The 14,925-nt window shown below is 31.8% G+C and overlaps 1 protein-coding gene across 3 annotated transcripts in view; it reads right to left on the bottom strand.

Moving 5' to 3' along the window:
• The window catches only part of LOC142331093 (uncharacterized), a 101,489-nt gene that overhangs the window by 39,029 nt on the left and 47,535 nt on the right, over nt 1-14,925 (bottom strand). For 2 of the 3 annotated variants that reach the window (XM_075376762.1, XM_075376763.1), the window contains exon 4: nt 13,390-13,927. In XM_075376762.1, coding sequence (XP_075232877.1) covers nt 13,390-13,927 — 538 coding nt within the window. Of the gene's footprint in view, nt 1-12,398; nt 13,928-14,925 lie in introns of those variants that run through there. The other variant, XM_075376761.1, reaches the window with a different exon arrangement.

Below are 14,925 nucleotides of genomic sequence, written 5' to 3'. Positions count from 1 at the left end.
TGAAGCGTGGTTTCATATTAATTCACAAAATACATTACTATGGTCTCCAACTAACCCCCGTGAATTACACGAAGCGAAAATTGGAGTCCGGTTCAGACTATTTTTTTACCTCAAAAATTGAATAAAACATGTTCCACAACCGTAACTGTTAGAAAAGTAATGTAAAATACAAAATTTAAATCGCAACACACGGTGTTATACGTCTTACGTTAAACTGCTGGAAAAGAAATAAACTTTCGGAAAAAAATATATGTGTAGATTATTTAATTCTAAGTAAATTTATGTAAACGACTGAACATAAAGGAAAGTATAAAAACATTGACTGAATAAAATAGAACGAAACGTGGAATAAGTACACGTTATTATAATATTATTAAACCAGACCAAAAACCATTTTATTATTAGCAAACATCTACGGAGAAAATCGCTCTATTAAAAATAAATAAAAAAAGCTGACAACACAGTTGTAGTACTTTTTTCTTTTTTCACGCGGCTTTTTTCTGATGCAAGACTTACGTACAACTTAATTTAAAATATTTATCGTTTTATTTAAATATAATATTTTTCCGTTAATTTAATTCAATGATTCTAACTAAAGCGCGCGCGCATACCGTATTCTATTCGCGCGGATGTGGCGGTACTAGCGGCCACTTTAAATACTTTACTATACTTTAAATATTATTAATTTTTTAATTCTGCCGCTCAACTGCGACGTCACAACTTAACAGTCGTCTACAAAAATACCCACCGGGTCGGTATAGTGGTGAATTATGCATGCAAATCACCTAATTTTGAAGTCGAGCGGGCCAAAGTTCAAATCCTAGTAAAGGCAATTACTTTTATACGGATTTGAATTCTAGATCGTGGATACCGGTATTCTTTGGCGGTTGGGTTTCAATTAACCGCACACCTCAAAACGGTCGACCTGAGACTGCACAAGGCTGCACCTCATTTACATTCATACATAGCGTCCTCTGAAGTTATACCTTACGGTGGTTCCAGAGACTAAATAGATAAAGAAAGAGAGACGACTACAACAGCTGTATGTCAGTGCTACACTAGCGCTTCTTTTGGTGAGAGGGGGTACTAATATTGAGGGTGATCTTGCTCTACAGCCTCACCTCTTTGACCTTTTAAATTGAAATTTTAATGTCATCAATGCCTCATATATAGTAGTAATCTGATTAGGTTGTGATAATCGGTTCGGTAATTCTAGAGATATAAGGTGATTTAGGACGTGGCACCTAACACCGAACACGCACATACGAATTTTCGGAAAATTACCATTCGGTTTTTGGGTTCCTTGGCTGTCTAAACCTCAAAATTTGGTGAAAACCGTATGTACCCAAATTAGGCCGATTATCATAATTCCCCTTCTATAGCTGTAGCTCTACTATAGCGCTAGTCGGGAAAGTAAAGGAAAAATTAAATAAGGTGAATCGGTTGATTTCGAAGTCGAGAGTTCTAAGGTTCAAATCCTAGTAAAGGCAAGAATAACCTTTTTACGGATTTGAATACTAGATCTTGGATACCGGTATTCTTTGGCGGTTAGGTTTCAATTAAACAAATATCCCAGGAACGGTGGACCTGACGAGTTACACGTTTATGCTCCAAAGGGAAAGACCATAAAAATGACTACACTAAAACACTAGCTCTGATGGTTAGCCGTATGACCTTCAAAAAAGGTCCAAGGTGATATGTGCGATTATATATTTCAATGTAAAATTTTCTACTCCTTTCATCTGCAGATCAAAAATAGGTCATTCCGTGTAAAAAAATCATGTTAACCTTAAAATAAGGTAAAAGTCACGTTCAAGGTAAAATTCAAGGTTACTATGAGATGTCTCTTTCCAATCTGTCTAAACGAATTAACGAATAACGAATTTTCTATGACACGTCATTAACATTATCCGATTTTCTTATAGATTTACAATATTATTAAAACTTACTGATTAATTTAATATGTAAATCGTTTTGTTTTTTTTTATCGTTTTCAGGCAACGTAAGTTTTTTAATATTCAAACATGAGTAAATGTAATACAGCGGCTGAAATGTTTACTGCAGTATTAGCACTTATGGGTAACAGATTATTGATAAATGAAAAACACCATTAAGGGGAAAAATTGTGTTAATATCGGCAATTATTTCATTATTTTGACGGAAGTTCCGTCATACTTAAAAAAAAGTGTTATAGTCATGATACCAAAGAAAGCAAGGGCAGATAAATGTGAAGAATACAGAACAATTAGTTTAACTAGTCGTGCATCAAATATCTTAACTAGAATTCTGTTCAGAAGAACTGAGAGGAGAGTGGAAGACCGATTTGGTTTCAGGAAAAGTATAGGGACAAAGGAAGCAATTTTAGGCCTCAGATTAATAGTAGAAGGAAGATTAAAGGAAAAAACACAGACATATAATTCAATGAATGTTACCTTGTTATATAATTAACTGGCAAGCTTCCATTTCGGTGTCGTACTATTTTGCATGTTTCAGGTAATTATATTAATTTTAAAAAAAACCAAGTAAAATAACAACTCAAGTATAGCATTTTGATAAAGTCGCAATAAATTTTTAGTTAATTTTTTATATACAAGTGTGTTAAAATACATGACAATAGCATTATGATTGCGAAAAGAGATCACCTCATTTTTTACAAATAACAACAGTTTTGTAAAAAAAAAAACCACTGAATTCAGTCATTTTAATTATATATTTTTATAGTAACATATCTTTACGTTTCTTCTACACGTAAAATTAATATTCTCTTCATTAAACAATAATAAATAACGTAGATCGCATTAGGAACGGGTAAATATGCATTCCACGGAAAAAACCAGGCGCTATCTCAGCATTTGCTTGGACGGATTAAGGGAAACCACGATAAAATACTAAACAAAAGAACTACTTCGTAATTCTCAAGAGGTCATTGAAAATTATTTCCACACGTACACGTATTTATATTTACATTTCTTTTTATAATGTTGTAAATATTACTATTATTTAAAAAATATTCGATAAAGTACTTTTAATTGAATTTTAAATAATTTTTAAACGGCAGTATTTTACTAAACTATAATAAATCTCTCGAGTCGAAGAATTGCGGTAATGAGAAAAATAGTAGCAGTATCTAGTATCAGCCATCAGAGACTCAACACGTATTTAACAGTCATGTATAATTAATTTATAACAACGTTACGTTTGTGAAGTTTGAATATTAGAATAAATATAACTTCGGATATAATCAAAACAAAGATTTATATATTTCAGTGAACCAGCGAATAATTTAAACCCAACCGAGATATTAAACCAAGGTGGTATAAATTATTCGACATTTTTGGTCCCCGGACCGGATTACCAAAAATGTCGAATAATAATAATAATAATAATAATAATAATAATACGCGTAATACTGTTTTTGAATTGATTTCTTTATTAGATGATTTTTTATCATTATTAGTATCGTTTATTAAATTTTGTAATTGGCGTTCTATAATACATAAATCTTGCTCGACTTATTTACGATCGAAAGATAAATCATTATTATAAAATTCCATTTAAAGTTTTTATCGAACGACGGCGTATTTGCCTTGCAAATTAAAAAGATTCCTTAACTTAATCTGTAAATTACTTAACTTAATCTGTCAATTCTATCATCTTGTGAACGATCAAATCTGTCAGTAAAATGAGAATTCTCGATATAGAGGCCTTTACTGACCATCTTTGTCTTATTAATTGTTCCGATTCCATAATAGTATTAAATATTTTAAATTAACAATGTGAAACAAATCGATATGTAAAATTAATTTAATATCGTGTAATCATATTACAATGATCTAACATCATTGGACGACGATAAAATCATTCTTGTTTGCTAGACGTTGCATCGCTTCAAGCGAATTCACATTTGCGGAAATTTCATTAATAAATTTGGATAAAGTACGTACGGAATCTTTTTTCATAGAATCTCCTCTTAAACCGCGCTCGGCATTTTAAAATGAAATTATATATTTGTTGTCAGATCGTACGTTTTATAATTCTAGAGCGATAATAAAATCGGCATATCTTTTAACGTTAGCTAAAACTTCATCCTTCAAATATAGTGAGATTTTTTACCGCCTTCTTCTTCTCGGTCGTTCCTGGTAGAGGTTCGCGATAGAATAGATTTTTCAGCACGGATTAATTACATAAACAGCCGCCTGCAACTGACGGAAGGGTTCCGCGGTCGGCCGGGTCGGTGGGGAGAAACGCCCGTGCAGACGCGTAGGCGAACTGCAAGTTCATAATTTTGTACGTTCATCTATTTCCGATATGAGATCGCTAAGGGAGAGCGATCAGAATTTTAAATAGAAGTTGAAACGCGTTTATTTTAAAGGGTATTCAACAAAAATACAATTTTAATATAAAAAGTCAGGATACGACAACCCTGGCTAAAATGACAGTCGCATAAAATTTTTTTTCTTTTTATATTCGCAATTACGTAGTTTCAAAAGCGGTCTACAGTAAACCCCAAGTAATTTCACGCTAAATAATAAACTATTTTGCGATAGAAACATTCGATAAATAAATGAAGATTTATTTTTATATATTTATATTTTAAAATCTATTCTTTTTCAGAACAATGAAATGTCTGGGAAAGGAAAATATGTGATCGCATATATAACATCGGTCGGCTGTTACGGAGCGATTTTCGTTACGGGACAATATCTAGTAAACAAGGTAAAATAATTCTAGACATCTTATTATTGAGGAAGAGAAAAACAGCATAAAATAATGACAAAGTTTTAAGCTAATTAAATAGTTTTTTTAATTATAATAAAATTGTTTTTAATTTTATTTTTAGGTGGTAGTACAAGTCTCATACTCTTATTGCAATTTGATGTTACAATTCAACAGCAAAAATGAAAAAGATATGTAAATTTATAATTGATTTTATTGTAAATGATTTCTTGATTATTTAAAATTAAATGTTTTATTTTACATCGTTTCTTTTTATTATAATACTTTCACCTTTTAAATTCTAAATATCGGAACCGCAGAAGAACCACTTCGAAGAGGAGAAACCTGACAGTTCTCCGGAGACAACTGCAATAAAACAACATCCAACTCTCTAGGAAGAGCGACTTCATTGAGCTCAATCTGAACATTGTAAGCGTCCTGTACATTTAACTGCCCGAATTTAACCGTTCAACGCTAAAGAATTCAAGTCCTCTGGTAAAAAAAACATTCTTTACTATTCACAGAGCGCTTGGACTCCTTCCGAACACGCTTGCAATTAGCACAAGTCAGACCCTCTGAACTTTGCTGACACTCGTCACGCTTGTGACCCTCGTCACCACAATGAGTACAGACAGCAGCATAACTGTAGAACTTAGCCCTCTGACCTCAGTTGCAGCACCACTGGACATCTAAAAACTCTGGAACGGTCTGGTCGAACCAGGATTCAAACCTAGAACCGTTTTAATAAAATCTATCGATGATACTGCTAAGCCGCAGAGGTTTGCGTCGTGTAGCAGTGCACTACAGATTTATTTTAAAACAGAAACGGTGAAATGATTTTTAAAAGGTGATATTTCTAAAAATTTGTTTGATTAAAGTAGTTTTTCATATCGCCTATGTATTAGGGTACCTTTAAGTACACAAAAGGTTTAAATGGCCAGACCCGTTCAAGTTACACGGGTTTTGAATATTTTTATGAACATTACTATTCAATTTTATGTTTACTGTTATTCGTTAAAATGTACCTACTATTATTACATTTCACCATATAATAAAATGCAAATATTTATTCAGTTGGTTTTCTTTAAATTCGTATTTCTAAATACCATGCCCTTGCAGATCTGAAATCCCCATAAAAGTAGCTATAAGACCCGATTGAATGAAAACAACACCTAAGTGGCATCAGCCACAATAATTACTTTAATCAAATTAATAATACTCACTATACAATTAGTTCCTTTCAAGATGTTACTAGTTGGGTGGATTTACATTTTAGTAGGTTTGACATATAAATTTACAAAAAAATATGATTAGCTCACAGAAGAAAGTAACGGAATACAACTTCAGTTCTAAATTTCTTAAGGAAGCTCATCACGGGACACTTTTATCTTCAGATTGATTTTGCAGATTTCAAGTGCCTAATATCTCGTGTAAAGTTGCCTATATCACTGGTCAACATGATTTTTGTCTCACGAGTACCAATAGGTGTACTTAATGCATCTTTATCCTGTTTTCAAATATGTATTCATAATTTATCCATTATGTATTATTTCTCCAGCTTCTTTGTTATTTTAATTTTTTTAAATATTTCAAAACGTTTTTTTATCCATTGTCAACTAAAAAATCCTAGATAATTATAAATGTGATGGAACCAAAGGAGCCAACTCAATGAGTTGTGTTGCTATTGTTGTGTAGATTCAGACGTGTATAGACATGTACAAACGTTACCTAGTGCAGAATATATTCATCAGAACAATGCCAGTTGTGAGAGAGTAGTGAACCAGTAAACAAATCATTGTGACTGCTTTGTGTGTCTGAATTACTGTGTATTAAATATTTACAACTTTATTTCTTTTAATTAGTCGTTAATTACAAAATGCCTAGACTTTTTATAAATCATCCTAACTTTTTTTTTATGTATGTGGTGAAGTAACGCTCTAGTCCCAAAGACGAAACCTTACTCTATCGGTAAAAAAGTGTAATGAACTTTATTGGGAGTAAAGTCAGGATCAAACGGGCCTGGGTCCCATATATCTTTTTATCATGTCCTATGCTTCTCACCGGGTGGAAAAATGCCACATGCAATTGCTACAATCTGGAATGCTTGCTTCCCGGCTAAAAGGATGGAATCTTCTTCAAAAGAATACAGAGATATGTAGCATTTATCGTAATCATTCTGAATTTAAAGTCTATTTTTCTGAAGAAAATGCCTTAGTGTTTTGTAATGACATTTCTTCTCTTATGCAGACACTTTGTAATGAACATAACCCAACAGAATGGCGCTTGTTCATAGATTCCTCTAAAGTTAGTTTAAAAGCTGTGTTTCTGCATAATGGCAATAAATTCCCATCAGTGCCTGTGGTCCACTCTGCTAGTACGAAAGAAACTTATGAAAACTTTAAATCTATATTGAAAAAGCTTCAATATTCAGTATATAAATTGAGTATTTGTGGTGATTTGAAAGTGATTGCATTTATTCTTGGTCTGCAGCTTGGTTACACAAACTACTGTTGTTTATTGTATGAATGGGATAGTAGGGACAGAAAAAAAAACATTTTATTAGAAATGAACAGCATAACCCATGGCCTAAAAATGTGTATCTACCTCTTTTACATATCAAACTAGGAATAATAAACAATTTCGTCAAGGACATGGACAATACTCCTGGTTCATGTACCTAAAACAGAAGTTTTCTGAAATTAGTGATGCAAATATTACAGAAGGATTATTTGTGGATTCACAAATACGGTCACTAATGCATAATGAAAAGTTTGAGAAACCATTGAATCCACTGGAGAAAGCAGCTTGACAAGCATTCAAAATGTTACTCAGGGTTTTTTAGGGATATCCAAAGCCGGAAAATTACTGTAATATTGTCAACGATCTTATAAAAACTTGGGTAGTAATATATCCTTAAAAGTACACTTCCTGCACACGCACATAGATTTCTTTCTGGAAAATCTAGGCGCAGTGAGCGATGAGCACGGGGAACACTTTCCTCAGGAGATTTCAGGTACGGAAAAGAGGTATTAAGGCAAATGGAATTCTAATATGCTGGCCGATTATTGTTGGACCATCAAGAGGGATGCTTCACAGGAGAAGTGTAAAAGAAAATAGTCATTTCTTACTTTCTAGGTGAGCCAAATGTTTGAATATTTTGTAGTGACGAATGCAGAGAGTATTAAAATGTTTGAATTATAAATGACTGTCTCTCGGAAACCTTGCGCGATGAGGAAAAATAAATATCATATTTGAATTCGGAAGAATAAAATACTCTCAGAATTACATATTTTTCTTCCTGAAACAAAAAAAGAATTCTTTTTTTTCCCCCAGTATACACTTTTGAATTATACTTCATTGAATTAACTTGTTTACATCGAACATAAAAGTTCGTTTTAAGATGATTTAAAATCAAATGAAATTATTAAATTGTATGGAGTATTTCCAAGTGAAAAAATAATTAAAAACTCAAAATAAATAAAATTTCAAAGTTTTTATCGATAACCACATATGGTTTTTCATCAACGAACAAAACCCAATCGAGGCTCCGAAAAGAATTATTTATGTTATTAGGTTTTTATTTTAGTACATATTATTTATATTGAATGTGATAATTTTAACTGGAAACACAGAAAAAATATGCAGTCAGTAATCGCATTGATCCAATTATTTATTAAAGATTTTCAGATTATATTTAAAAAAAAGGAAAAAACCGATCATGAAAATGAGAAACAAACTTTGGGTGCTGTTTATGACATTTATTTTGTTGCATTCCATAACTTTGCTTTATAAAATAACACGAAATCAAAAAATGTATTTTATTGGAATATTAAAAGAATTTGTTTGTATGACGGATCTATTGTTGCTACATACATATAAGTTAATTTTGGCTCATCAATTAAATATTAGAAGAAAAATTATTGCTAGTCATCTCGTAGAATTTTGTGAGAAATCGGATGTCACCAATTTTTCTACGAATAAGGTTAAATGTTTGGAAAAATATCGTTGAGCACACGTTCGACAAGTGAAAAGTGGAAATCTGATATGTACAACTTTCGGATCGCATATACGAGGTGTGTGAGAAAAGTAATGAAATTGGTAACACTGCAAGCGATTTGGCAACGTTATGTCTACCGGTCTGTGCTAGACCGGTTTGTACATCCCTTCCACATGCTCAGTACGAGTTTCAACTCCGTTCAGCCAACACAATATTTTTGACAGAGCCATCAGTGAAGTTGTGTGTTACGAAAATGGAGCATCGGAATTTAGAGCAAAGTTGTGCAATCAAGTTTTGTGCTAAACTTGGGGAATCCGCAAGCTTGACCTTTGAAAAGTTGAAACAGGCCTACGGGGAACATTGCTTATCAAGAGCACAAGTTCTCTGCGGGCACAAATCATATTTCGAAGGCCGACAACACATTGGTGATCAACCTCGCTCAGGGAGACCTTCAACTTCAAGATCTGACGAAAACGTTGAGCGTTTGAGGGTTCTTGTGAGATCAGACCATCGTTTAACAATAAGGATGATGAGTGGACAGTTAAATTTAAACACTATTAAAGTGTACATCAAATTTTGTCAGAAAATTGGACATGCGAAATCGGTGCATAAAACACTCATAACAGAACAGCAGGGCAATCGAAGAAACGTGTGCGTTGATCTTGAGAGGATTGATAATGACCAAGAATTCTTCAATCGTGTGTCACAGGTGATGATGAATCGTGGATATTTGAGTACGATCCTGAAACAAAGCGGCTAAGCGAAGAGTGACACACTCTTTCATCTCCTCGACTGAAAAAATGTCAAATGGACAAATCAAGATCAAAACCATACTGATTTGCTTTTTTGTCAAAAAAAGAACTTTTGTATTGCACTACCGAGTGGTTTTCATTCTTAAAAAGAGTAGCTTACAGGACAGAATCATTTTTCAGGTACCATATATCATTGCGAATCATTTTTGACAATAAATATTATAATATTAAAATGTATCAAATAATATCAAAATGTGTCAGAAGACATAAAATATAGATCTCGACTCGCTGATGAGCATCCTGTTGAGTGTTTACGAACAGAATATCATCATACTGATCTAATAATTATGAGGCACTGGTCAATGAAATGGAATACCAAATATCACATTGATTTTTAGATTGATATTATTTATATAAATATACATATATTTAATATAATATGAACTTTGTAAACATTCATTTAGCGCAAAAATTTAAACAGTAGTTTTTATGAATTTTAATAGTTAAAAATTATAGATAGAAATAGATATCAATTTGTGCATTATGAACTATATGTAAACATAAAATTGCTTTGATAAGATATGTAGTACCTGCTCTGCCAGTATTTCAGAATATACTGATATAATACAATTGATATATTGATGTAATAAAATTCAAGGCTAGGAATTTGAAACCAGAAAGAGCAAAAAAAAAAGTTTTTCCCCCATCTCTTTATGGGGATTTGATTAAGATATAATACTATTAGTATACTATTAGTATCTTAGCTATCAAAGTTGAATTAAATTATGTGAAGAAATCTACTTACAAAGTTTTCATCAATGGCCTTTTTATATGTTTTTAACTTAACGTTATTTTATAAATAAATATTACTTTTCCAGGGAATATGGCTAGAACAGCTATATTAAAAGATGAAGTACAGTGATCATGTCAAAGACAGGGTATTGGGTTTTTTCTGTAAATTTGTACGTTTTAGGGTCAAAAAACACAATGTATGTATGTATCGTACAACTTATTCTAAAGTCAAGACGTTTTAAAAATTTTAATAAAAATACAGAGGTTTTTTAATATTTTTTTTTTTTTGTAACGCATTCTGTGAAATGGAAAATTATTTTTTAAAACATTATGTTTTTTAGTCGAGTAACCAGAGGCTGGTAAAGCCATTCACATCGTACATACAATAAGAGTGGCAGTAGCTGTATTTGTTGAGCTGCCGTGACATATCCTGCCTGCACTTTTGATATTCACATGAAGATTACATACACACATGCATATGTGCACACACACATACACATACCAAAAATCAAGTAGAGATCAGAAAAATAATAAATTACATTTAACTCAATTTGAACCTTTAAATTCAAAATTTCAAAAAATTCTTTCTCGGTGCTCACTTACACTGTAAGAAAGACGTATATACAAATTTCCTTCATTTCAAATTAATCTTCATTAATGATTTTTGGAAGTTTTTTATAAATGACTCTCATGCTATTTTATATTTATAGATATATATTTGGATACAGTTGTTAATATTCTTTCACAATTACTTCTAATATACTCTTAACTTAATGAACATCTTAGTAACAATGTCTTAAACTTGTAGTTTTCATTTGTTATGTATTAATAATAGGAAGTCTAAAAAGTAATGAATGTTTTGCACACTATATGGTTTAATGTTCTAAATCTCAGGGTATATGAGTCGCAGTGGGTCAGGCCGAATGCTATTTGACAGCTGGCAGTTGAAGCTACTAGATGTGCAAAAAATGTTGCAATTCTTATACTTGGACGTAAGGTATTGTGCTATGAAAATCAATGGATGTTCAGCAAAACTGATGAGATCTTACAATTTTATTTCGATAAAGATGAAAATGCTGCGCAGAACCGTGAAGAAACTTGTGTTGTTTATGGGGCAAGATATGTCATCAAAAACAACAGCCAAAAGATTGTTCAGTCGCTTCTGTTTTGGAAATTTTTATGTCCAAGATGCTCCTTGCAGTCGAAGACCAACAACAAAATCACAGAAAAAGTGAAATGATATTCTGGCAAAAGTCTAGCCATGCGAGCCTTCATGACATTGTCAGTGGCCTAACACCCATCACCAAACACTGTTAGTCCAATCAGAGAAAGCTGGTTACAAAAAGAAGCTTGACATTTGGGTGCCACATGATCTGACTGAGAAAACTTTACTCAATTGAATTTCTATCTGTGAATCTCTACTGAAACGTAACAAAACTGAGCCATTTCTGAAGCCAGATGATCATCAATGATGAAAAGTGGATAACCAAAGAACACAATGGTGAAAAAGATTGTGGCTGAAGCAAGGAGAAACTCCATAGTCTGAGACAAAGCCCACACTGATGGCCAGGAAGATTATGTTGTGTTAGGTGTAACTGGAAGGGCATCGTGTATCACAATCTGCTGCTGCCAAGCAGTATGATAGACTCAAACCTGTACTGTTGGCATTTAGTGCGACTGCACTTAGCACTTAAAAAACGGCCAGAATTAGTAAATAGAAAGGATGTCATACACAACACTGATAACCGCCAAAATGTGACATCTTTAATAACCTATCAACAATTGCAAGAACTTGACTGGTAGATTTAATGCATCCGCCATATCACCGTTAGGACCTAGCACCGTTAGGATATCACTTGTTTCAGTCTCTGCAATAACTCCCTGAATGGTGTTAAATTAGTTTCAATAAAGGCCTGTGAAAACCACGTATCTCATTTTTAAGAACGGAAGCCTTAGAAGTTCTATCGTGTAGCCTTTATGGTGTTGACAGAAAAATGGCAGAAGGTTATCAAAAAATATGGTCCAACTAGTCTCAAAATGTTATTTTTCAATAACAATAAATGTATTCTACATTTTGGATTCCAAAGGTTCAGTACTTTTTAGACAACCAGAAATGAAGGAAATATGAATCACGTAAAATGCAAGTTATTACAAGCTTTATTAAAAGAATATACATATATAACATAAATGTTTCCAAATGATCTTGTTTATAAACTAATTATACAATAATTAGTAAAATTGTGCATACAATAATGTAAAAAGAAAATAACGACATGTAACACAAACTGACATGTAACAGAGACAATTTGTACCACCCTGTTACCTTATTTGACTTTTGTGTAAAACTTTTCAGATAAAAATTACAAATGAAATTTTCTAACCTGTACAAATGAATGTCTTTTTAAATTATCCCTGTGACATAATGTTTTCTTACAAAAATTACAAGTGAATTTCTTCTAACCGGTATGAATAGAAAGATGTCTTTTTAAATTACTCTTTAGATTAAATGTTTTTTTACAAAAATTACAAGTGAAAATTTTCTCACAAGTATGAATAGAGAGATGTGCTTTTAAACTACAGTTTTGATTAAAAGTTTTTTACAAAAATTACAAGTGAATTTTTTTTTATCAGTATGAATAGCGAGATGAGTTTTTAAATTACTCTTTTGACTAAGTGATTTCTTACAAAAATTACAAGTGAATTTCTTCTCACCAGTATGAATAGATAGATGTGCTTTTAAATTACTGCTATGATTAAAAGTTTTTTTACAAAAATTACAAGTGAATTTTTTTTTATCAGTATCAATAAAGAGATGAGTTTTTAAATTACTCTTTTGACTAAGTGATTTCTGACAAAAATTACAAGTGAATTTCTTCTCACCAGTATGAATAGATAGATGTGCTTTTAAATTACTGCTATGATTAAAAGTTTTTTTACAAAAATTACAAGTGAATTTTTTTTCATCAGTATCAATAAAGAGATGAGTTTTTAAATTACTCTTTTGACTAAATGATTTCTTACAAAAATTACAAGTGAATTTCTTCTCACCAGTATGAGTAGAGAGATATCTTTTTAAACTACCGTTTTGATTAAAAGTTTTTTTACAAAAATTACAAATGAATTTCTTCTCACCAGTATGAATAGAGAGATGTCTTCTTAAACTACTGCTTTGATTAAAAGTTTTTTTACAAACGTTACAGGTGAATTTATTTTCACCAGTATGAATAAAGAGATGTCTTTTTAAATTATCCCTGCGACGAAATGTTTTCTTACAAAAATTACAAGTGAATTTTTTCTCATCAGTATGAATAAAGAGATGAGTTTTTAATTCACTCCTTTGACTAAATGATTTCTTACAAAAATTACATGTTAAGTTTTTTTTGACAACATGAATTGATAAGTGTGACTCTAAAGTAGATCTCTGACTGAAAGACTCCTGACATAGAACACACGTGTGAATAGGAAGATGACAAGATATGACATTCCTTTCTTTAACTGGTTTTTCTGTAATTTGCAAGCACTTTTCTTTAAAAGAAAAACTGTTGAGATCATCGATGACATTATCACATATGCACTTATATTTTAATTTATTGCAAACCACACACTTTGATGTCTTTAAACTACTTTCAGTAACTCTTTTCTCCACATCAGTAACTTCTTCAATATGATCCTACAAAAAAAAACGTAACTGTTAAGTTAAAATCTATCGGAAAAATTTGTTATTTTTAATACTGCCAACTACAAATTGACAACTTATACTCTAATATTAAATATCTTATGTTCATATTTAAGCAAGCACAATAAGTTTGTTTCAAAGTAGCAAAAATAAAAATTTCATTAGTATAAGCAGTTAAAAAACACAGAGGACAAAATGTAACACAATCAAACTATATGCTACATAGCACAGAAACTAAAACTGGTCAGTTAACAGGCAATTTCATACTGCCAAATAAAAATAAAAAATTACTGTAGTTTAGTTCTATTAATAGTAACTGAAAATAGAAACCAGGCAATAAAGTGAAGAAATTTTCCAAACTCATCATCATGAGTGAAGTGGTAGACCATAAGTACTTGATGAAGACGTAACGACTATTATGTGATATAGTCTTAACAAATCAGTGCAAAGGTTAGGATAACAGAAAAACAAATGCAACAAGGCAATTTGTAATAAACTCAGTCTTGTCCCGGATAAAGCGATTCAAAAGTTATTGGCCAGAGACTGTGCAAAGTGAATTCAATACTGGGAATGGTTTCAACAGTGAGCTGCCAACAATGTAAGCACAAATTTAATTTATACTACCATTTAAATATGAATTCAATTCTCTATGAAAAGAAACTTAAAAAAATTAATCTTGTTTTGAGAAAGCTGATGTCCTCCGTGGCTCCAAAAAGGTAAGTTTTTGGTAAAAAATAGTGGCATTTCAATATATTCTACTAATTTTCAGATTTACATCGTGCAATACTCTTATTATTATTATATAATCATTTTATTATAATTACCGATTATAATTTAATACACATGAAAAAAAGATTCTAATCAATGAGTACTGAAAAACCCTAGAGAAATGGCATAAAACCACATTAAAAATCCCAAGGAACCCTCAGAAAACTCATAAATACCACACTAAAAACTATACATGACGTATAGATCCTGAAAGAGTAGCCTCA

The sequence above is a fragment of the Lycorma delicatula genome, chromosome 10 (assembly GCF_047948215.1).
Source record: "Lycorma delicatula isolate Av1 chromosome 10, ASM4794821v1, whole genome shotgun sequence".
NCBI lineage: Eukaryota > Metazoa > Arthropoda > Insecta > Hemiptera > Fulgoridae > Lycorma > Lycorma delicatula.
This window is presented reverse-complemented; position numbering and strand designations above follow the sequence as displayed.